At 44.4% G+C, this 24,868-nt stretch overlaps 1 protein-coding gene across 1 annotated transcript in view; it reads right to left on the reverse strand.

The window, feature by feature from the left end:
- Positions 1-24,868, reverse strand: part of NRBP1 (nuclear receptor binding protein 1) — a 44,230-nt gene that overhangs the window by 17,081 nt on the left and 2,281 nt on the right. Inside the window, exons 3-7 of the mRNA XM_075144662.1 lie at positions 10,190-10,312; positions 9,668-9,769; positions 9,485-9,574; positions 8,938-8,978; positions 7,496-7,590 (exon numbers count right to left, since the gene is read on the reverse strand). Of these exons, the coding sequence (XP_075000763.1) occupies positions 7,496-7,590; positions 8,938-8,978; positions 9,485-9,574; positions 9,668-9,769; positions 10,190-10,312 (451 nt within the window). The remainder of the gene's footprint in view (positions 1-7,495; positions 7,591-8,937; positions 8,979-9,484; positions 9,575-9,667; positions 9,770-10,189; positions 10,313-24,868) is intronic.

The following is a 24,868-nucleotide window of genomic DNA, read 5'->3' on the forward strand; positions in this document are numbered from 1 at the left end:
CCTTGCCAGATTCAACCCCAGATGGGCTTGGCTTTCCTAACCCACCCTCACATGACTGGACAGCATCTCTATATTCCTTCTGCGTCAACTGCCTCTGCTTCTACAGAAAATTTTTCACATAAAAATCCAAATAAAACTCTTCAGCAATTAGGGAGAATGCGAAGCATTTCATCCAATAGATGAATACAAACTTAGCAAGTATTTTACAAGTGATCTTTCAAGAACTGGCATGAAGGAGCCTTCTAAAATGCTAATGCTCCACATGCCTTCAATCAAAGGACCCCAAAAGGAGCAGACATACGCAACTGCCATACTAATACTAAAATGGGTAAATGAAGACCTGGATGACTATAAGACATGTCCCCTGACAGATCCTGGAAATCCACATAAAGGCAAAGAAAAAACACAATCCAGCAAAGCTGAAGCAGCAGGTGCCTTCAATGCAACAAGAATAAATTTGACCACAGAAAAGGCAAGTTCTCATAACCTGGAGCACTAAACTGGGAAACTGAAACCTTTTTAGAAGATCCTATTTAATTGAAAATGACAACCAGTCTAGAAGATAGTTGTTTTCCGGTGTTTTCATGAATTAGATGACTCACAGCAACACAAAGAAGGTATACTGAGCAAGGAAGGTAAGCACATGAAGCAAGAGCCTACTTTTAAACCTTCCGCAAAATAAAACTGAGTTTATTACCATCAAGGCATAGTAGGAGGTAAATCTGTTAAGTATGCATTCCACTTGGTGACTTTGCAATAAGACAAAGACACCAACTCTTAGCACTAAATCTGACTTTAAAAAAAAACCCAACACCCTCCCTCCAAATGCAAACACTAAATCATAACACACACATACATTCAGTCAGGCGTTAGTTGCAATTTCAAAAACTAACCACAGCAATTAGAAGCCCACTGATTGTCACTTACCTATGACTGCTCCTCCTGCCTTGAGGTTTGTGCTTATATACAAAATCAAGGCAGGTCTCTGGTAACCATTTTTGCCACTCTAGTAATCAGCTAGAGCAGCTAGGTCATGAGATGCCTGTCGATTTATTACAATTAGAAATTAACCTCATGCTATTCCACCCAGTTTGTTCAACAGAGTTTCTCGAGAACAATCCAAACGTGAAGAATCTTCACTTTATGACAGGCTTTTACACCACTGGGAGTCTCAAAGACAACACAGACCAAGGTGAGACAAAGCCTTTAAAAAAAAAAAAGTAACCTGCATACCACTTTGGACTTTCTGAAGCATTCTGGGCAAAAAAAGTTCCACTCAAAACTATTCATCTGCCAGATCTCATTCCCAGCAGCACCTGTAGTCAGAGACAAACATATTTTTCTGCTTGTGAAAGTTTGCCTTAGTTTTGCCAAGTTTCTAAGCAACTGAAAATGTTTGGCTTGGTAGAGGACGTGCTTGACTTTAGACATAAAACCGTACGGCTAGAAGCTAAACTACATAAATTCATGTTAAATATTCCTAAATGAATGCCAACGTGTGTGAAAAAGTTTTCCATTTTTATAATATTTTTCTATGTCCGCTGATTTCAACTATCCATTATTTTTTCTCTAAACCACACTTGCCTTAGTTCAAAAAAAAAAAGTCAGATCCAAGATGTCCTAGTAACCCCTATTTTATTTCTACATCACCTACTAAGTGTCTCAGGTGTCTGTTAAGGATGTGAAAAACAGCATGACAACTCTTTAAACATCAGGTAACAAAATCCAAGAGAGTGAAGTAATGACTAAAATAAGATTAGTTATGAAAGCATGTCACTCACAACCTTATTAGCTCAGTGCTCAAGCGAAACAGGAGCCTTATACCCTATACTTAGTATTTTCAAACCCCAATCACCGTTCAAGATCTAAGGATTAAACAATTTCCAGCTCTCATATGAACAGTACATAGTTATACAACAGTACTGTTCAAACAAGTTCTCAAGAAACCAGCCAAGAAAGCTCAGTATTTCAAGGCCATCTGATGCTGTTTCAGCACAAGTGAGATACCACAGCATCTTCTTGAGCCTGAAGACCGCTGGCTGAGGCTCTTTTCTTGCCTTGCTAGAACAATGGCCTTTTGTTCTGCTCGCAGCCGTGACTTGACTTCTGAGAAATGGCTTGCTAGTCTTAAGCCTTGTTGCCATCAGCGTGATTAAACCCACACTGAAGCCCAGGCTCAGTCATGTTCCCACTCTGTGGGCTTGTTCCTGGACCAGTCTGTTTGCTGCTGGTGTGCCACCTCGCCTCTTCCACCCCACAAAGGCAGCCTGCAGCACGACTGCCACAGCCCGACTTGCAGCGCTCTGGTAAACAAGCCGTCCCCAGGAAAACCTGCCCTCCTAATGCCACAAGCCCTGACTACATCAACTTCCCCCTCGGCTACACAAGATCCCAGATTTAGCTTTTTGAGAGCGCCTCTACTCTGCTGGCGATGCAGAACTGCACGCCACATCCTCCTCCTCCCATTTGGACAGGCCCTTCCCTTTCCACCACTTCCAGCTGACAGCTGGTAGGTTCCCAATTCAGTAGAAACAAATTCTAACCATCAGGAACAACCTTGATGGCAAAAATTAAAATAAATAATTATTTTAAATGTAAATGCGGCGTTCTATTTAATAAGGTTACAAATTGCAGCATTGAAATCCTTCTCTAGCCCCCGCCAGCCCAACTCCCTCCTCATATGCACAAGTCTCCCCAAAACCAGAGTTTTGTCTGGGGAAACACAAATAGTAAACCTTACTTCACAATCAGGGACTCATTTGGCGGGATGTCTCTCTGGCCATCAGGAGCCAGACACATTCACTGAAACATTAATCTTAAAAACAAAACATCTAAGGAGTTAAAACTACAAGCAAGCAATTGGATAGCCAGGCACAAAGCAAAGGCTAGTCCAGGTTTGGTGCCCAGCCAAGTCTAGCAGAGCAGTAGCAGGAAAGAGCCTAATGTATGTGGAAAGTTCAGCTGGGAAGAGCTCAGAACAATGCATCCGCTTGGCTTGACATGCAGGAGCCGGCATGCACTAGGGTCCATGGACTAGCACGCTGTAAGAACAAGGAGAGGAGGAGAACTAACAACCAGGACACTTCACAACAGGCAGTGCTCCCTCTCTGTAAGGCTTTGGCTGAGAGCACAAAGAACAGTTTGCATCCCGGCACAGAACAGAAGGTCTCAAAGTAGGATGCACCTAAGCCGAACAGTTTTACGTACCAGCCTTATAGCAAGGGAACACTGTATAAATAAATTGGAGAGAATGTGTATGTTTGTGTGTGTTACAAATATAGATATACACACACATACGTATATATAAAAATATATATATACACACACAAATAAAATAATGTACATTACATATATAGTGGTAGTCACATCACAGGAGCGGAGAAGTTTGCTCACCATTAGCAAATATCCTATGAAAGACTGTTGGTAACAGAGCAGCCCGTAAGCGGGAAGTAAAACGAGATAGAAGTCAATGAGTTGATGAAACAGCAAGCACTTAACATCGATAGAGACAGCTAGGTCAGAATCATGGCAAAACATGGACAAGACTGAGATCTGGCCCTACCTCTAGCCACCTTTTTAAAATAAATTTACATAAGGAAAATTAGTGTTTCTAATTGAGAACCAGACTGGGCAAGGGAGACAAGACCTCTGACCAAGTAGAAGATTACCGCCGACGGAGGCTAAGAAGTTGGAAATTCTGTTCTTTCTGTGAGTGCTCTACAGTCCCTTAGCACCTCCTTCAGCAGACAACTATCTTTCTCTACATCCCAGCAGCTTCTCCTGGGCATGGATCTTGGCAGCAGAACCCATACTTACATACCTGGCCGCATTATTTAATAGCAGAGTTAATACTGAGTAAGACTCAGTCTCCTGACACCTTGGCCTGGAACTGAAAAGAGACCCTGGACAGACTGCAGTTAAATATATAACGAATCCTAGAGGTCAGGTATGTTGACGACAGAAAAGCATACACATCAGCCGAGTGCCTGGAGGCATTATTTGGAAATACACTAGCACAACACTAAGCTTCCCCCTACGCTCTACTGGAAGTCTCACTCGGCACGTGCTAATACATGGCCATGTCTCAGGCGCACCACAAGACATTACAAGACACTCCAGTTTGAGGCCTCAGTTCTGTTGAGGCACTCCAAGAGCCGCACAAAGGATTTTTAATTCAAAACCATCACCTCTTTCCACCTGTGACCGGTTCTTACACTCCCAATGAGAATTACAAGAAACATCTCCCAACATTGCTTAACACAAGCAAGCAGCAACATCGAACACCCTGTCTAAACACACTGTTCTCCTTCGCACTCAGCACCTTCGACTTGACACAGTAAAACATTTCACAACATGCTCCCTTCACAGGTCCACTTGTTAGACAATACAGATATGCACAGATGCAACATAGTGTTGCATGTGGATCCTGTGGAAGAGTACACAGAAAACAACTTGGACCTCTCATAAGGAATGTTTTCATCTGACCACAACTCCAGAAAGCAGCTGGAACATCCCAGCCCCTGGGAACGCCAGTGGCAACGTTAAAAACTGTAGGTGTCTTTCCTATCCTCATCACAAGTTCTCCAAAGTTCCCCACTCATTTGACACTTTCCGTCCTTAAACCTATTAACCCTGTACTTTATGGCACTGGAAAAAAAAAAGTTAGTAAATTAAATGCAAAATCCATCCATAATCCATTAAGCAGTATGAGAAATCCTCCCTCTTTCCCACAGCCTTTTTCTTCCACAGATGACCCCCAGCATATAAAGATTTCAACCCTCTTCCCAAAACTCAATGCAATAGTAAAAGCAACACCCTACTATTAAATTAGTCTCTTTTCTTCCTGCAGTGCCCAGGTGGCTCTAGGAAAAAAGACTGATCCAGAATTACATGCAGAACAAGAAAAACAATGGTCAGTCCTGCTCGTGCATGTGCTTCTGCAATCTGAAGTAGCAGCAAGGAGCGATAGGCAAAAGGGCTGCTCCCACACCTAAACAGGTATTACAAGAACAAGTAAGTACCAGCCATTTCCAATGCGACACAAGTCACAGGCACTACTCTTCTAGTACTTCCTCACCTAGCAGACAGAAGGATGTTTTGCAGAACACACTAGCAGCTTCCTTTCCCCAGATTTTTGCCCCACATTCAGAAAGTATTCTCTTTTGCTTAAAGTAAAGGGAAGAGGAGCTTTCAGGAGCGTAGCCCAGAATGGTGCTGAGGACAGAGAGAGTATCAAAGAGCAGATCATAGTGCATTGAATCATTGTTCCCCTTAAATCCATGAGAATTACTGCCCCGCTTCTTTTAACTAAACACAGGAAAGTTCTCAGATATCAGCCAGCTGTAAGAAATAACTACATGAAGCAATAAACACGGGCCTAACATTGTCAGTGACCCCAAAGCGACTATCGCTCTAGGGCCCGAACATGAAAATAGCCTGTCTGGCTACTGCACCATCAGCAGTACTAGAGAATGTCAAGCTCAAATACATCCAGCAGTTCTGATGTCGTAGTTTTGACTTTCCTAGTTGGGTGGGCATTATAGAAATAAGAAGACATTCTGTAACATTGGCAACTTTAATTCCAGCCTGCACTGGAGCCATAGCTCTCACATCTGGAGGATTCCTCTTCTGACCACAGGTCCATTCATGCTCACTTCCTTTTTTACTTAAGAAAGGACCAGAACCTCCCAGATAAATTGCTTCACTTCTGAACACAAGGTGAGCAAGGCAGCCTACAACTGTGGAGTAGAAGAAAGTTTGCTCAGGAGCAACTGCAATTAAGCACTGCTCCTGCACAGTCACACCCCCAGCACGTGTCCTCATCAGGACTACCAAGGAATCTTGCTGAGGATACAGTTGTTATAGCACAGACACCCGCCACTCTTTGAAAGAGCACATCAGCCTACTTGCCTCTGTCCCTCCCACCATGCCTAATAATAGCAACGCTCTACGGAATTGGAGGGAGCAGGCAAAGGTGTAATTCTGTTGAGGCACCTGTTTGTGACCCACACCCAAAGAGCCACCTTTCTTCTAGACAGCCTCTGAATGGCACCACTGGGAGTCTGAATACTCTTGAGAATGTCACATTTGCTGATCCACAGAACCTCCCTCTGGTAAAAAGCCACGGCTCTAGATACCAACTTCAAGTGGTTTGTTTTTACAAAGTGCTGGCTACCAACGAGAAAGATTGCAGCTGTATAATACTTTTAAACTATACTAGAAAGAGAAGGATTTCTTAGGTACTCGAGTCTACAACAGACTTCCCATAAGTGGCCTGAATTGAATGCCAAGGAGTCAATTGTGTTTGTCAGCATATAGGTACCCGATGTACACAACTCTTGGAAATTCCTCCCACCTGGACAAAGTCAGGGAAAGATAATAAAGTGAACCCCGTAATGTCATCAGCCTGTATGAAGAGCAAGATGTCCCCAAGTTTACAGGCAGATAGAGATCTGAGTGTTCCTTCTGCCATGACCCAGTCTTTCTGGGTACAAGCATGTATCAGAGGTTTGTTAGAGAGAACAGAGACCCCGATTCTGGAACAAAGAGACAATACAAGAGTTCTTTGATGGAAAGAAAAGCCACAGAGGTCTGCAGTTTATGAAGAGAGGCTATTTTTAGACGATAGGCAAAGCAGAGCATTCTTTCCTGTACACTGTCAACATCAAACCAAGAATTCACACAGTCAAAAGCCTACAGGACGGCAAGTGCACACTCCTCAGGTTTGAGAACACTTGCAGAAGTTGGATGACAGATAGCAAAGCTATCACTTGAAAGGATATGTCAAAGTACAATATAATGCATCCTGACTGCAATCAGATTTTTAGAGACATAGGAATAGCAAAGGTGAAGAAAACGGAGTACGCAAGGATGCACTGCACTGCCAGAAAAATCACTTCTTTCTTATGAAATAAAACATTTCAGCACAGGTGGCTGCCTGAACAGGGCATGCCTTTGCCAAACAGGCCCAAGGCAAGCTAGCATCCTGAAGTGCAGGCCAAAGTGAGTGATGCTGGATGAGGATGCCAAGACAAGCAGCTTGCTGCAGCCAGAGTCTATAACCTTGATTATAAATGTTGGCTGCTACAAGAACACTCATGTGGCCTCAGTGAACACAGCTCTCAAAGCTTCACAACACTGGGAAGAGAACTCTGTGTGTATTAACATGCAAAAGACTGCAGAGCAGATGAATCCAAGGATAATGTGCATACAAAACTTGAAAGTTTCAGCACCATTTCTCGGGTCAGCCCCTTGAGATCAAAAACTGAGGAAGGGGCTAACAAGGGAAACAGTATCCAGTATCAGTCATTCCTGCACCTGAAGGTGGTCCAACGAAGAGTGAATTCACTACCAATCTCTGGCCCGACTGATGTGGAGGTGGAGGAACATGTGTACATACATGCCTATCATGCCAGATAATCTTGAAAGGATTAGATGCCTTTTTCTGTTTGAGCAGTTTGCCCCATAGGCAAAGGTCACCTCCAACAAGCCTTACCTGACCCAATTTTGATCAGTCCGTTGTGCTGAATGAAGATGGTGTCGCAGGTCAGGTTACCATGGATGATTGGGGGATCACAGGAGTGGAGGTAGCTAGAGATTCAGAACAGAGCAGTGGTCAGGACACTACCAAGGCTGAGGCCAGGAATTGCTGGCTTCATCCCTTCACTGTCTCAAGCAACATCGGAAGAGAACAAGAGGGCAAAGGCCACATGCCAGGGATTTACAATAGCAGGGAGATACAATTAAGTGACTGTACATCAACCTCTAGGCTAGGAGAGAATCATGAAAATTAAGCAATTGTCTCTAACCAACAACCTCCAGAACATGGGGGAAAAAAAGAAAGCTTTTTCTGATCAGTTCCCAAGAAACCCAGTGTACCACGGGTAAAGAAACTATTTCATCCATCTCAATATTGCTAGGTGGGTGCTAAAAGGGTTCCAATTCTATACCAAAAATATCAGAGCCTTATTCCGGCCCTACTCACAGGGCATCAAAAAGGCATTCAATGCTGTACAAACATGACTGGTCATGTTTTCCAGCAGGCGCAAAATAAAGCTTTTCAGTGCTGGGGTCCCAGGTACATTTGAGGCTACCTGGTTTTGCACCTCACTCTGCTTGGTTTATGTTAGCAGCCAGCACAAATAAGGACTGTCAGCTCCAAAAGCTTATTAGAACCCCAACTATTCATCAACAGCTATATTTAGCCAGATGGCAAGACGATTTTCTCTATGGAGTGGGAGTCTTGCTCTGACATCCGGGTTATTGTTTCTCCAAGGCTGTGTTGTTAGCTACACACCAACTCTGGCTCAGGTAGAGAAGAGTCTTTAAAACCAAAACAGAAAAAACCCACATTCTATTCAACTGGGTTGCACTAAGATGGCTGCAGAAGATCTGCATCATCAAGAAATTTATAGATCCACATACACTTCTAACAATATCACACCACAATAATTATGAATCCACTGCATGCTACAGGGCTGCAGCCTGCCAAGACTAAGAAAATTGTCCTCACTCCTCTCACGTGGAATTTGATTTCTTTGAGACTTCTTTGCAACATCCTCTTGGCCATGGTTAGATCCAGGTTATAAAGTTGGATACTTTGGAGAGCTCCCTGATGCTCAACTCCCACACTCATTACTGTATCAGTTGCAACTGTTGGGATCTAAAACCTACACTGCACCCGTTTCTTTATTTTAGAGGCTTCAGTATTGTCTAATTGAAGACTCTCGGATTGTTATAGGAAGTGCAGTTGACACCCTGCAGGCCATGACTGGGATAAGAATCAGCCTGGGTGACTGAAAGTGCTCTGCAAAAGGCTCCATTCCATGAAGCTCGCTAACGTTTGGCAGCATGTATGTTCAAAGCTTTTAACATTCTAGCACAAGAGAGGCTACACTTAAACAGATGGCTAGACTGCAAGATCAGTAACATACAGACCTGAGAGCAGAGAGGATCTGGGTACACCATCGCTTCCAGGCCTATAGACACAGGAGCAAAAAGGATAAAAATCATTCAAGGAAGAGGAACTAATCCATAGTTCTGTGATTCATAGCCCATTATATGAAGGAATATATGCTCCATTCCGTGGCTTTTACCCAGTACAGGTGTGTAGGAAGTAAGAACTTAGAGCACTAGTACTCTCATGCTCAGTTTAGTTTCTACATATTCGTATGGGTAAGAAACACGCCTCCCCTCCTAATTCCTCTCATGCACAAACGTCTTCCCTCCTTCCTGTATGCACACATGGAAAGGGACGTGCCTGTCACACCATACATATGAAGCTGTAGAACTGCTGGAAACAAAGCAAACAGCACAGAACAGTTGTCCAAGAGAACCTGCAGCTAAACTAGTTTACAGTAATAAAAAGGAATTGCAGCCACATGTTATCACCAGGTTGCCTTCTCATCAGGATCCTCTGCTGAAAGAGCTTTCCAGAGGCTGATGGCACCAAGTGAAAATAGGCATACATGAAAAAAAGAGTTACCTTTTCATTCATAGTTTTGTGGTTTTTCTTTGTCTTCTTCAGGAACTGTTTCAAGCTCCCTGAAGACATATATTCAGTGATGAAGATCACCTGTAGGCGCAGTATGAGACATTAGCTTCTGCTTCGCTAATTACCTATAGGACATACAGTGAGAAAACCCAACAGACTGTTCGCTTTACTTACCCTGGCCTTGTTCTCCTTCACATCAGCCCAGTATTTGTGAAACTTCACAATGTTCAGATGTTCCAGCTGAATTAAGTTGTCAAACACTGCTTTAACTTTTTCCTTAACATCAGAAAGACAAAGACATGTTACATCAGAGACCACGTCAGCCCACATCTTACTTTCTTCTTGGGTCTTAAACAACACTGTCCCCTTGTCCTTCTTGTCCGCTTAAACAACACTGTACACTTCAAGCTCCTATGCTAAGAACAAACAGCATCTGGTTTCATCCTACATGGCACCTCAGCTGAGCATGGTTTGATCATCAAGACTAAATCAACACAAGAGCCCAGGGAAATAGCACAGCAACAGTTCTCCATCACATTTTCTGCACAGGCCAGGCTTAAGCCGAATTTGCTACATTTGAGCAGCACAGCACTCTAAATCCAGCCAATAATCCACATGAAAGGTCACTGATATCTATAATCCCACCCTGGTGCATGGTATGTTTCCCGCATCTTGTTGGGAAACACATCAACTTACTTCCTGAAGCTTAAAGTTCTTCCGCTCAGAAAACTGAACCTCATTCCAAACAACTTCCACACCTTCCTCTGTATCCATGGCCAGGTAGGCACTATCGATCCCTGGGACATTGCGCTGATTCACCTGTATGGGAAGGATGGAGACAGATGTGAGTTCTAAGCCAGCAAGACCAGATCATTACCATGCATTCTTCATTTGAGTATTATGAACTTTGCTCACTAACTTTTAATTAAATGAGCATTCCAGGACCGAATTGTGCACATATATTTCAGGAATGGGACATACCCAAACATAAGTACATTGTAGGCCACATAAGCAACAAGCCCTGGGCATATTTGAGGGAAAACTTCTTTTGCACAAAGGCTGTTTTGTAGTAAAAGCTGCCTTTTGGCAACAATACATTAGATTTTTATGATATCCGTAGTTCCTTTTACCATCAAAAAAAACTCCAACCATACAAAAGGAATATAAAAAAGGTCTCAAGAACTCAGACACAACTTTCTGGAGGAATTTTCTGAAAGGTGATGAGACACAAAACTCAAGAGAGAGGAAACTGATCCAAGCAAAGAAAAACAAAGGGAAAGCTGCAAGCTGGGAATAGACTTAGGAATGGATTACACAATTGGAACTGCTACAATAATTTCTTTAGTTAATAAATGCAAAACTTAATCCAGCACAAGTACATCCACACCTAATATTAAAGACATAGATAAGCACTAAGAAAGCAACAAGATAAGGGGAGAGAACCTGACAAAGGAAGAGTTTAAAGCCTAGCATGAGAATGGCTAGGGCTGTGGAAGTACTTAATGCTAGAAGACCTGCAGAGATATAAGACGAACAACATTCCCAGCAGCAAAGTTTACCATAATATTGTTTTTCCTCAGATATGCAGCAGCATCCAAAGATGTATATGGGTTCCTTCCTCCAACATCTAGAGCATCTTGCTGTTCTGTAATGCCTTTACACGCTATTTCACAGACAAGCAGACATTACAGTCATGGTTAAAGGCTTACCGCACCAGGCAATGTGCAGTGATAAAACTGGATTCCTATCTCAAAGTACTTAGAGGAGAGAAGACAGAGGGTAGAATTTACCTGTTAATTGTCAATCATCAACCACTACTATTCACCATCAACTGGCCAGAATCACTTCACCTTCAGCTGATCCAATTCTCCCCTTGAGGTAAACGTTAATATAGAGATTTGGCTAGCAAAGCCAGACTCATCTTCCACTTAAATTACCTCAAAGTCCTGGCCATTTCACAGCTCTTCCTACTCATATTGTCTCACCTTCTCTTCCCTCACTAGGGATCCCATCAGCATCCCATTTGCTGGAAGCTTCTCACTGTATACAAGGGCTTCCTCAAAAATCCCTTCCCCCTTGGCAGCCACTTTTAACACGATCAAATTTACTCCGTTTCAGCTACAGTGTTATGCTAATGAGAACTGACACAAATGTTCTGCCACCCACAAAACGTAAATGAATTAAACACTACACTATAGGAAATAACTACTGATAACACAATATTAACTAATAAAACTAACTAAGAGAAAGAAACCAGTTTCCAATGGACAGTGCTTTTAACTCTGGTAGACTAGGTACAGACTAAAAGCATCCAGCTGATCACACTGAAATGGAAAAAATAACAAAACAAGGCTTGTATTTATACAGAAACTCTGCTGTTGGAGGTGGGTACCACAAAGAATTTGTAGGTCATGCTAACGATCAGCTAAACTTGAGCTCCTAATACAATGCATAATGACAAGGACTAACACAGCGACGGGACATGTACACATAAGAACTCTGAGCAAGGAAACAAGTCCACTGAGGTAGTAAGTTTACTGTCGTACAACACCAACTTAAAGAGTTTGCATTATAAACATCTGTTCATTGGATACTAAACTGGGAGGTGCTGTTGACTCTCTCGAGGGACAAGAGGCCCTGCAAAGGGACCTAGATAGATTGGAGCATTGGGCAATCATCAACGACGTGAAATTGAACAAGACCAAATGCCGGATTCTGCACCTGGGACGGAGTAATGCCAGGCACAAGTCTAAACTGGGAGAGGAGTGGCTGGAGAGCAGCCCTGCAGAAAGGGATCTGGGGGTGCTGGTGGGCAGCAGGCTCAACAGGAGCCAGCAGTGTGCCCTGGCAGCCAGGAGGGCAAACCGCACCCTGGGGTGCATCAAACAGCACGATCAGCCGGGCAAGAGAGGGGATTGTCCCGCTCTGTTCAGCCTCACCTGGAGCACTGTGTGCAGTGCTGGGCCCCACCATTTGAGAAGGATGTGAAGGTCCTCGAATGCGTCCAGAGGAGGACAACCAAGCTGGTGGCAGGGCTGGAAGGCACGTCCTCTGAGGAGCGGCTGAGGACTCTGGGCTTGTCTCGTTTGGAGAGAGGGAGGCTGAGGGGCAACCTCATGGCTCTCTGCAGCTTCCTGGGGAGGGGACATGGAGAGGGAGGCGCCGACCTCTTCTCCCTGGGATCCAGGGACAGGACGCCTGGGAATGGCTCAAAGCTGCATCAGGGGAGGTTCAGACTGGACACGAGGAAGCATTTCTTTACCGAGAGGGTGGTCAAACCCTGGAACAGGCTTCTGGAGAGGTGGTCGATGCCCCAAGCCTGTCAGTGTTTAAGAGGCATTTGGACAACGCCCTTAATAACGTGCTTCAGATTTTGATCTGCCCTGAAGTGGTCAGGCAGTTGGACCAGATGATCCTTGTGGGTCCCTTCCAACTGAACTATTCTATTCTATTCCATCAGTAACTTGACAACTTAGACTGACAGCCGATCAATACAGGTGGGATTCTTTTTTATGATCTTTCAAGGGAATCCTAACAGGCCCAACAACATTCAATATTCTGAAATTGCAGATGACACACTGGAGTGATGAACAGTATAACTAGAGTGATACAGATTGCTCAGCAAACTGAGCAGTAAATTATTGTGATAAAACTGGATGCAGAGGGGTGACACAAGTAGGAATAAAGAATACAGGCCATAATTACATAAAGACAGCCTGAGCTACAGAAAATAACTATTGAAAACAATCACAGAAGACAAGCAGCTTAGCATGAACAATCCCATTCCCTTCCCACCCCTCGCCTCCTGCATAACTGAGGGGTGAAAGGTCTGAGATTTGATTTAAGGAGATATTAATCATATTTCTCATAAGAACATGATTTTCTCTCTCTCTTTCTCTCTCTCTCTCCAGTGATAATGACATCTAAATACCAGGCCAGGCCTGTTATGTTTCATCATTAAAGGCGGCTGAAAGAATGAAGATAATTAAGGACAGAACATTTATTCCTTTAAATTTTAGTATAAGAAATATCTTAGGGATGACAGTAGTATAAGAACACCTAGTACAATTAATAAAGCTGAATGCCAAAAGGCTTTGACTTAAGAAACGTTTAAACAAGCCCCCAATCAACAGAAAGGCAGGTATGTGTTAGTATTGCAGGGACAAGATAAAAGCCGTGACTATCGGCACCCACTGCCCATGCATTCCTCTATATTCTCTTCCTTCGTCATACTTGCTGCCTATTCAAAGACCTTCTAGCTTTACTGGATTAATTAAGTCCGCAAGTACTGACAACTACTCAAAATCTGCCCTGATAATATAGCCAGTAGATGTGGATTTATCATATCTTCTCCCATTTCTGGGCAAGTTTACCAAACATAAATAATTTCCATGACTCACAGGCAATATTCCAGGGCACCAGATATGACTCAAGATACCAAACCCATCTGACATCACTGATGGTAATTCTCAGTTCAAGAGGAGATTCAACAGCTTGGACAGAACAGTAAAAGGGGAAAAATGCAGACAGACAACTGAAAAGGCGACAGCAAATTCCTTTGTTCAGGTTGCCAAATCACTGTTCCACATCCCTCTCCATGCTCAGCAAAGCGGAATCCTAAGCCCCCATGAAAGCATGTTCTGGCATTTGCCCTGTACCTTCACGAGGGTTACGGCCAGCTGTAGTCTCTGAGCAGCTATTGCTGATTGATGGATGGTTGCAAGCTTAACAGCTCACAATTTAGAAGCAACGTGGCAGTTGATACTATTGTCAACAGAGGTAGTTGTAGGAATGTAAGTTTCAACTTCTCCACAAACCTGACTAAGCAAGAGGAAATAAAAGTGGCACATTCAAAATGCTGCCTTCGGTGCCTTGCTCTGAAGGGAAAGGAGTGCAACCAGCAATGTACGTAGCCTGGTACACCCATGCCCTGAAGAAAAGCAGAAATACTGTTCTTGCCCTGAAGAATGCTCACGACCTGGGCATCAACACAGGATGAAGATCATGCATGTTCTCTCCTTACTTTGCCCTAACTTCCTGCAGGCTTTGTCAAGTAATTTAAGACTGACTGTTTTAACTTGTTTGATTTTCAGTGGTCTTTTATGACACGGACCAAAGACAACAAGCTGCCCATGAACTATGCTGACGAAATGACAAAAAGAAGACTGGCTCAAATAAAATACCCTGTGTTCCTAGAGATAATGTATTACTCTGAAGTGTTTCTTTCCCTGAAAGCCCACGTAGACCAGGCAGCTTTTAAACTCTGAAGGCGGACTTTTTTTTAACTTAACTCAGTTTTGCATGAATTTTTGAAGTAAGACAAGAGGAAGCAGTTCCACAACCACAAAAAATATACAGCAGAAATTAATGTAGCTCTTTGTCCATATAAACAAGAGGTAAAGAAACTCAAGAAGAATTTCAAGTGAATTTAAGTAATTAAAGGGGAGTAGGGGAAAGAGATTTAAATGCTGTTACTTCAAGGCATAACTTAGCTCTAAGGGAAAAAAGTTCAGAAGATATATTTCCCTTAGGCAAGTTATTCCAATTGTCCAATGCGTATTATTTCCATAGCTCTTCAACATCTGGATACCTATCACTGAAAGGAGACAGACTTTTGGAGAGACATTCTGTAGTTCACATGATCTGTCAATTAAAGAAAACCAAAAAATACAGCCTAAGCCACAAGTGACAGCGATGATTTACAATCAAGAAAAAAATGTATAAAAATTGGAAAAAACCCACAATAATTAGAATATCAGTACAGAATGAAACTGCACATTAAAGAAAAGAGATCAGGAAATGCAGCAACATTAGGCCAAACGCTTACGAAGCAGTATATCTGGTTAAAAGCAGCACGAATATGTTAAAAAGTTGCCCTGGCCACTTGCTTAGGCCAGAAAAAAAGATCAAAGCTCTGCTCAACTAGCTTGGCAAAAGCTTGAGAACAGAGATAATACACCTACAGAAAACAGTAGCTAGAGCACAGGAAACATTACTTCTCATTGAACTGTGGCGAAACAAAAAGTAGCATATTTACCAACAGAAAGAGGAAACAAAAGCAGCTGTCTCAGAGATCTGAAGCCTATCTAGAGTAGAACAAAATCAAATAATGCAAGATCCACTGCAGGCAAAAGGAGAAAAAAAAATGTCCAACAAAACAAAAAAGCAAGCCTACTTCATGTTTTGATTAAACTGACAGCACTGGCCTTTGCAATTACATTCATGGTAGTAAAATGCTTGAAAGGTGTTAATTCAAAAAGAAAATTAAAATAACTAGTGTAATATAACAATTTCAAGGAAAGGAAATATCAATTATTACCATGGCTATACAAACCAATACATATAGCAATCAAAAGTATAAGGAAAAGAAAATCTGACCATCACCGATGCAACACTTGATTCTTCCAGATAGCTACACACTGGAACAAGTAATAACATAAAATACATTCGCAATAAGGTTGTCTGTGTAACCAAATGAACAAATCTTGAACATTTAAATACAGAGTTAAGTGTCTACCATGAGTTGGAGCTTGCCCTCCCTTGTAATTTCACATGCAACAGCTCAGGAGGTGCCGTCTTGAGAAACAACCAAAACCAGACATACTCTTTAAGCACACGCACTAAGTGTCCCTGCCACCTCCCAGAGACTCCTGCTCCATGCTGGCCCACACAGCTGGGCTACAAAGGGCAGAGCACAGCTCGAGCCAGGAGCCTGTTCAAGGAGCCCAGTTCCATCCTGTCATCGAGAATGGCAACCGTACTGTCAGAAAAGCAGCGAGTTTTCAATCATACCACCGCCACGCAGACTGTAGCTCAGTGGCCAATCCAGCCTCTCCAAAGCATTTTGACAGTTCTGGTTAAACAACACACTGAGGGACAGGCTTCACTAAAAATTCATGTCAGATAACTCTCCAGTCAGTGGATTAGCAACTAAAAAAAAAAAAAAAAAAATCCACAAACCAAAAAAAAACAAAACAAAAAAACCAAATCAAACAAAACCCACACCAAACAAAACCCAAACCTGACAAGAGTCAAGTTGCTCTGAACAGAAAGAGCACTGCTCTTGATATCCCACAGGGAGACATGCATCATTCCCATGCATTTAATGGGTAACAGAAACAAACACATAAGTTGCTTACTAGGAGCCCAAAGGGACAAATGCTTGGTTTCATTTGGTGCTTTGAAACAAATGAGCAATTCAATGGAATCAAAGAGAGTTCAATCTTACTGAGCTGCACTATGGAAGTAGGACGAAGCAATGTATTCCCCATCCCTAACTCCCAAAGGTAAACAGAAACAGCACAGCAAAATAAATAAGGGAATGGGGAAAAAACCCAATATCCTACAAATAAAAAACATTCAGATAGCAGTCCATCAGGAAGATTACGGTAACTCACCAGTACCTCTGTATCTACTGTACTATTATCATGCCTGTACCATTATCAAAACGCTCATCAAACATACAACACCAAGGATGTAGCAGATAGCTCATATCCCTGAGAACAGTGGGAAATATGGCTGACTGGGAGGTTCAGGAAGTTCTCAGTACTGAACCCAGGGGTAGTAAGCTCAGACGAGTGCCAGTAATACAAACCACCACAAAGAGGGTCAAAAAAAGACAGGATAAACTCCAAGTTAGCTACTTTCATTCTATGCTAGCCCATCCTGTTATTCTGTGACACTTTCACTCGGTAAAGAGATCTTCAACTCACGGCAGATAACTCTGAAAAACATCAGTTAGTCTTAGGAGGTGTTAAAAGATCAGTAGTAGGAATTACAAGGAAAGGAATAGAAAATGCCATAAAAATTGGTATACTGCTGTAAGTGCAAATCTTGAATAGGCTTGTAAAAATCACTCATAGCACACAATACGAATAGAAAGTAATTATTTCACATTTCTGATAACACAAGAGCAAAAAAGCAGCCAATGAAGTGATCAAACATCATATTTTAAAGAGAATGATGAGGAAGCACTTGATCCTGACATACATATATATTACATTAAATGTAAAGCTGACTACCATGGGATATATATCAGAAGTAAAACCAGCTAGTTTAATTTCAACTTGCAGCCCTCTGAAACATAACTACTAAATACAATAGTCCACATACACTACCTGGCTCAAATTTCTGCAACTCCTGATTATTGCAAGAACGTGTCACAGCAAAACATCTTGGTCTTTTTTCCATTCTTCTCCTGTTCGCTTTCTTATTTGTTAGTTTAACAGCAGAAGCTCTGGCTCTACCACCTAAATATGAAAAAGCTAGAGCAGAATTCCACATACTCATGAGATACTCATTTTTCTATCCAGAAGGGGAGTATTGTAATTACACATTTTCTCTTTGTTCTTGCTACTGCTGTAATCACAATTTTTAAAGTTGTATTCTTCCACCTTCTGCATTGTAACAGTGTCCACTCAACTCCAGACAAAGCTCCAGAAGTCTCCCTGAAGTAACAGGCCAAAAAAGTTTCATCAAACTGCTGTGGAAAGATATCTGGGTAAGGGCTATTCAAAGTAGAAGCAAGAACCACGTCAGTGATCAAGAAGAACGACAACAGGGTGGGGAACCCAGACAGCCTAATCCATGATGGATGAAACACTAAACCGAGGACTCCCAAGGCCACAAAGGTGAGCAATTAAGTCATTGTCCCTATTAGGAAAACCCACCTAGGCAATTCAACAGGAGAAACCCCTTCAGCAATATTATGCAAGCCAGGTGGAGACACTGTGTAAAGGAATACAGGACTTACAATAGGATGTTGGAGACGGGCAATTTTCGGATCAAACAGGAGGATTTGCATACAATATTCATGCGACGTTTGAGGGAAGGGCCAAAAGTGTGGAAAGAGAAGGTTCAAGATGAGTCGCTAGCCAAGTCCTGTGCCTGATCACCACCACCTCAACTGTCTTTTTATTAAATTTTTTTCAAACTATTTTCTGTGCAAGTGTGCTCCTTACTCTCTGTGTATGGGCACACGTAAGCACACAGATCTGCTAGTGAACTGCAAGCCAGAAAATTAGGACAAGAGGTCTTGGGGCCAGATTTTGCAGAGACAGAGGGCCTGGGAGACAGATACTAGAGACACCTGTGAAATGGGATTTTCCCCAAGCACTGATCCTTAGAAACAGGATACGGTTATTCATGTCACCTGCGTTAACGTGGGATGCTTGGAGAAGCACCGTGCTCCCATTTGTGCTAACTATTTGTGGGCTGGCTATGCTTTCACTGTCTCAGGATTTCCCATGCAGCCTCACCGCAGGCAGGACCTGGAGTCAGAGATGGCGAGCAGCTTCTCCCCTCCACTGGCCCAGCAGTAAGTTCCTTCCCAGGTGTAAGCCTGGCTGTAACATCTGACCCCCACCCAACAGCATCAACCACGACACTGTAACCGCTTCCCCTGGGCCTCCCAATGCAGGTCTAAAGTGACAGAAGTCTGACAAGGGGAAGGCTTTGGTGCTGCTAGTAAGCTACACGGACCATGTTATTTTTAGAACAGCTCTCTGAAGAACGCAGAGCAAACCGTATCCCTCGGTCACAGGCAGCTGGAGTGTAACTAGCACCTCTAACCACCCAGGAAAGCTCGAAAAGCAGCAGACAGCTGCTCTGGCTGCGCCTGCTCCCCTACTGAGGCGGCATAAAGGCTGAGAAGTGATGCTGGCTGGGGCGGCACTAAGCAAGCTGCCAGCTGTCTGTTACAGTCAATAAGCAAGAACATAATGGGTCTGGAGATAACAGGCCCAAGACAAAGGGTCTACAATCTGCAGTGCCCCTCATCTCATTCAAGCACCTCTCAAGGGTTTGTTCCTTCCAGGAAGCCCCCAGAAGAGCCAATAAAAATGCTAAAAGGCTGCACATACTCCCTCTTTTGCGTATCTTCCCAATGGTCAAGTAAAATCATAAAAACTACAGCATGGCATTAGTTTTCTCCACCAGCTGGAAAAAAACAGGTCCATTGCCAAAGCCTGTCAAAAAGCTGGCAGCCCTCCTAGCACTAGTTTGCTTTGAGAATCTCTGCAACCCGTCCTCCCTCCAGCAGCAGAATCCAAAGCTCAGAGCATCTCAAATGCCACCTTCCCAAGGAACGATGCTTCACTTTCCCACATACAGAAACTCAGATGTGTGATAGGAAAAGGAAGACCGGTGCTTATCTTTTACTGCCTCAGCAAGTTTCTTTCCAGTCACAACAGCTGCTAAGAAATCAGACTCAAGCATCACAGAATCCAAACACTATTGGCATTTTCTCTCCAAGAATCCTGCACTCTGTCTCCTTGAAGAAATGTAAATCCAGAGGTGCAAAAGTCATCAACCAGCTCCAGATGAAAAATGATTCAAGAAACTAAGATTCCCACTAGGCATGAAAAGACAACAAAGAGGTAAAACAAAGATGCAGTAGACCCAGCATTTTATTTCATGTCTTTCTGGGTTCAGCTCATCATAAACCACAGCTCTTTCCTTAACATTTCATAGCACTAGCATGGAGCAAGAACGTATGTTAGCCCAAGCACTAAAATTCAGCTGTAACGTCCCACCACCTAGCCATCAAGGGCCCCCTGAACGGCTGGGAACCACCTATCCAAATGACAGCAAGGTCTTTCATAAGAAAAGTAGAAGTAAACTCATGGCAGTAGTAAAGACAGTGGTGCTGCCTATATTAATTTTCTGAACTTCCAGCAATGATATACAAGAACAGCAAGACTGAACACTTGAACTCAGATATACCCACAGACACAGTGCATGCTGCCTCAAATACTGGTCCTCAAGTTCTGCACCTGACCTGAAACCCAGGTCCACATGGAACTTCATCATCTTATCTTAGTCTACATGTCACAGTAAACGAAGCTATGAAGGACTGCACATGTCATCTGGTTTACCTGACAGTGGAAAATACCAGAGATAGGAAACCAAGAATTAAGCAACATAGCAACCACTGTATGCACAGACACACTTATACACAAGAGATTTGTCTCCAGGGATGAGATAAAAAAAGAACCTCTCGATCTCAGCAGCCACTGAAGTGGGGGCATAACGTGGAAAGTGCTCCAGCAGCTGAGCTTGCAAAAAAGTCGATAATACATCAAGCACAGGACAACAATCAGACAACCACAAGGTCATTTCTTTCTCAAGAGAGGTTGTTGATGGCTAGCAAGAGCTCAAACATCATCTTTCAGGCACCCCAGAAATCACTCCTAAGTTTTTAGAATCTGTAGGAAAGAAGCACAACCCCTATGTCTGCCATCCACACAGGACTGAGCGAGTCAGCACTTGGGCAAGTTCCCAGTCAAGGGACTGAACACAAGCAGGACTGCAAGAACGGTACAAGGTTCTCCCGCTAATCTTGAGCGACCTGACAAATCCTTAGGGAAAGGGCAAAGGTATTTAAGCAGAGACCAGAGACCCTTTCTCTCATTCTCTCTCTTTTGTCCTGTAAGTGCCAGGCTTCACATCCTTGCAAAGTCTTCCATATCAGGGAACGAAGCAGCATTTGGCAAGAGCTGTACCACAACTGACTATACCTCACAAGAAGCCTGCAGAAGAAGCAGCCTAGCATACTCAAGTCTGCTCGGTTCTTTTCTCTCTCTTAACCATGACAGACATGCTCATACAGCTACCTAAAAGGGAACCTGCCTGTTCCTACATCCACGATATGATACAGATTCATTCAATAGCACTAAATGGGTTATTTAGTAAGCATGTTACAGAGATGACAACAAAGTATTTATTATAACGTCTTGGCTTATGCAATCACTTGTCTTCCTACCCAGAAAAGGCATAGAATGAAATACGGTCAATAGATAGTTATTAAACACATGACAAAATATAGGACCATCTAGGCTTGTGAATAGTTAAGTCCCTCCCACTAACAGGAACTTGCCAAGCCCAATACAGTAATACTGGGCTGAAAATTAAAAAAGGTTCTGCTGCAGCAGAGCACAAGTTTTCCTACAATTATGTTTGGGCCGCTTTTCTGTATGATCTGTGTAGCTCTCAGGGACAGTAGGCACTGGGTCCAAGCTCTCGATTTCAGGTTTAATACCAGCCAGTGGCATGCATCTAAAAGTGAACTGCAAGCGTGTCATTGCAATCCATCTCTATTAAGAAGTTTCTATTCCTAGGAGGCATAGCAGATAATTGTGAAGATACTTGGACAACCCAAGAAAAATAAATTATGCATGCATGCTGACCGAAAGAAGAAAATGAAGTGTCACATGGGGACAGCAGAGAAAGAGGATTTTGTCAGGGAGAAAAGCCAAAAGGGACCAAGGCAAGCACAAGCCTGGAGAACCTGTCAGCCTCGGTCTCTCCCTCCTGCGATTCCCCTAACCTCAAACTGTGGTTTTTTTCTCTAGGCCTCTCTATCATGAGACAAGATTCCCCTGTTAAAAGTTTATCTTCAGCTCCTTGCAGAGGCTAAAGCCTCGCCTTTGTATATGTTAGGAGAGCCACCAGGGGTGTGGTTACAATTGCAGAGGGGGATTCAGCTCAGGTAGGAAAGCAATACAGTGTGCAACACACCAGGAGACCCATGCTTGCAATGTGTGCACAGCAGCAGCATGAGAAAGCAGATTGTCATGGTCCCTGCAGCGCTTAAGGACAGGAGAGATACCTGAAAACGCTCACCTTAGTTATACAGTGCAGGAAAGAGCAGAGCGATACTATGTCTTCTCTTGTATAAGTTGTTTAGCCAACAGAAAATAAGTATCCTATGGGACGAGCCACATTTACCCTCCACCCTCCTCCTCCCAGCCATCTCACTCTGGCAGCAACTTCACCCTTAAGGTATATCAAAGCATGACCATATGCACTATTCATTAAACATACCACAAAGAAGAGAACTTTGGGGACGGTAAGTGTTCTCTATCTAGTTAAAACAGGTTCTCAGTTAAAAATTTCACAATAGCATTTAATTTTAAAAGACTCTCTGAACCTTCACAGCAATTACACACTTTGCGCTACAGAAGTTCCCTGTCGCTAGGAAAAATTACAATCAATGAACTCAACACAACCCTTTTTTACATTTAAAGCAGGAATAGAATAGAATAGTTCAGTTGGAAAGGACCCACAAGGATCATCTGGTCCAACTGCCTGACCACTTCAGGGCAGATCAAAATCTGAAGCACGTTATTAAGAGCGTTGTCCAAATGCCTCTTAAACACTGACAGGCTTGGGGCATCGACCACCTCTCCAGAAGCCTGTTCCAGGGTTTGACCACCCTCTCGGTAAAGAAATGCTTCCTCGTGTCCAGTCTGAACCTCCCCTGATGCAGCTTTGAGCCATTCCCAGGCGTCCTGTCCCTGGATCCCAGGGAGAAGAGGTCGGCGCCTCCCTCTCCACGTCCCCTCCCCAGGAAGCTGCAGAGAGCCATGAGGTCGCCCCTCAGCCTCCCTCTCTCCAAACGAGACAAGCCCAGAGTCCTCAGCCGCTCCTCAGAGGACGTGCCTTCCAGCCCTGCCACCAGCTTGGTTGTCCTCCTCTGGACGCATTCGAGGACCTTCACATCCTTCTCAAATGGTGGGGCCCAGCACTGCACACAGTGCTCCAGGTGAGGCTGAACAGAGCGGGACAATCCCCTCTCTTGCCCCGCTGATCGTGCTGTTTGATGCACCCCAGGGTGCGGTTTGCCCTCCTGGCTGCCAGGGCACACTGCTGGCTCCTGTTGAGCCTGCTGCCCACCAGCACCCCCAGATCCCTTTCTGCAGGGCTGCTCTCCAGCCACTCCTCTCCCAGTTTAGACTTGTGCCTGGCACTATTTTCCCCTTGTGAACCAATATATTTTAAGTTACATTAGTCGATATAGTTTAGCCCAGGCTGCTGTAGCTAAACCAAGTAATTCACAATCCCGCTAACAAGTGAAACTCCCCCCTGCCCCAAGATAGCCTCTGCTGACTTGCTAACTTACTCTGGACACAAACCGAGCACGCTAAGCCCGACGCGCTAGTGACCGCCGCGTGTACTGGAGAGCCCGGTTAGGGCTGCTGAGCTCCCACGTGACTCGGATCACTGCAGCGGAACAAAGACGGAGCGAGCAACGGGGGCTCCGGGCAGAAGCCCCGCACAGAGGAGGCAGCGCCCCAGCAGCTCCCGCTCGCCTGCTCTGGCGGAGCGGGCCCTTCCCCCGGACCCGGACCCGCTCCCCTCGCCCCGGGCCGGGCCGGCGCAGGCGCCGAGCCACAACCTGGAGCCGAACACCGGCGGGACCGCCGCGGGCGCGAGGGCGTCGCTGGGCGTGGCCAAGGCGGCGAGCAGCCTACGGGAGTTGGCGCTGGTGATGTAACGCTCTCCGCCCCCTGCCATTGGCTAGAGCAGCCGTCCTTCGGGGAGCCGCCCCGCCCCGCCAGCGGCGCCCCGGCCGGTGCCCGGCCCGCGGCCTCCCGCGGCCCGGCAGGGCTGGCGGCGGGGCGCGCCCTGCGCCGGGGGCAGCCCCCGGGCGGAGAAACGCTTCTGAGCGCCTCGGAGAAGGCAGCAGGGAAGCGGCGGGACCGGCACAGCCACCGCAGGCGTTCTGCCGCCCCACGACCATTTTGTGCCCAGAACCCGCCGCGGAGGCACTGGCGAGAGGCAGACGTGCTCGGGAATCACGCTGGGGCTCATTTTGCTGAAATCTGCTAATTTACGGTAAATAGCCTGAGCACGTACACCCTTCCTGTTCACAGAGACAGCCTGTTCCCTCGGGTTCCCAGGGCCCCTCTCCGCACAGCCTCTGTGCAACATCACCTGTCTTCTAGGAAGCCGATTACAAAGAGTCTACAGCTATTAAAAATAATTTTAAAAAAAAGTGAGGTTATTACATTTCCAAATGTACGTACAAGTACGCAACTCAAAGCAAGATGCAAAGAAGGTAACACCTGGGGAATACCAGACTACACGTAGTACATACAATCTTACTCTGCCAGCGATCACAGGTGCCGTTTTCTCTCCAGATTATCGCATTACGTTTCTTCCAAGGCGGCTGCCTAAGTCAGCATCCAGAGAAGATATTGCTGAGATAAAGAATCAGGATTGCATCACCGGGGGACGGGGCGGCAGTAACACCTCCTCCCTGCCGAGGGGTAGCAAGTGAGAGCCTGTCTACACAGCTGCACTGACCGGAATAACCAGTGTCGACTGAGCCCTCACGTCGCACCAGCAGCCCTTTACAGGGACACCTCTCTGGCACGAGAGACACTTTACCCTGGTATACTCGGATGCTCAGAAAGTAAAGCTGTTATTCCAAAATAAATTTCATGCTGGAACATCTGCATCTCCAAGAAACAGTTCAGTCCAAAAGCTGAAGATAACAAAAAAGAGTATGATGTCATGTGGTTAAAGTGAACGAATGCCACTCCACAAGCTTGGGTCTAATCAAGCCACAAATTTACATGCAAAATTAAGAGA

The sequence above is a fragment of the Calonectris borealis genome, chromosome 3 (assembly GCF_964195595.1).
Source record: "Calonectris borealis chromosome 3, bCalBor7.hap1.2, whole genome shotgun sequence".
Taxonomy (NCBI): Eukaryota; Metazoa; Chordata; class Aves; order Procellariiformes; family Procellariidae; genus Calonectris; species Calonectris borealis.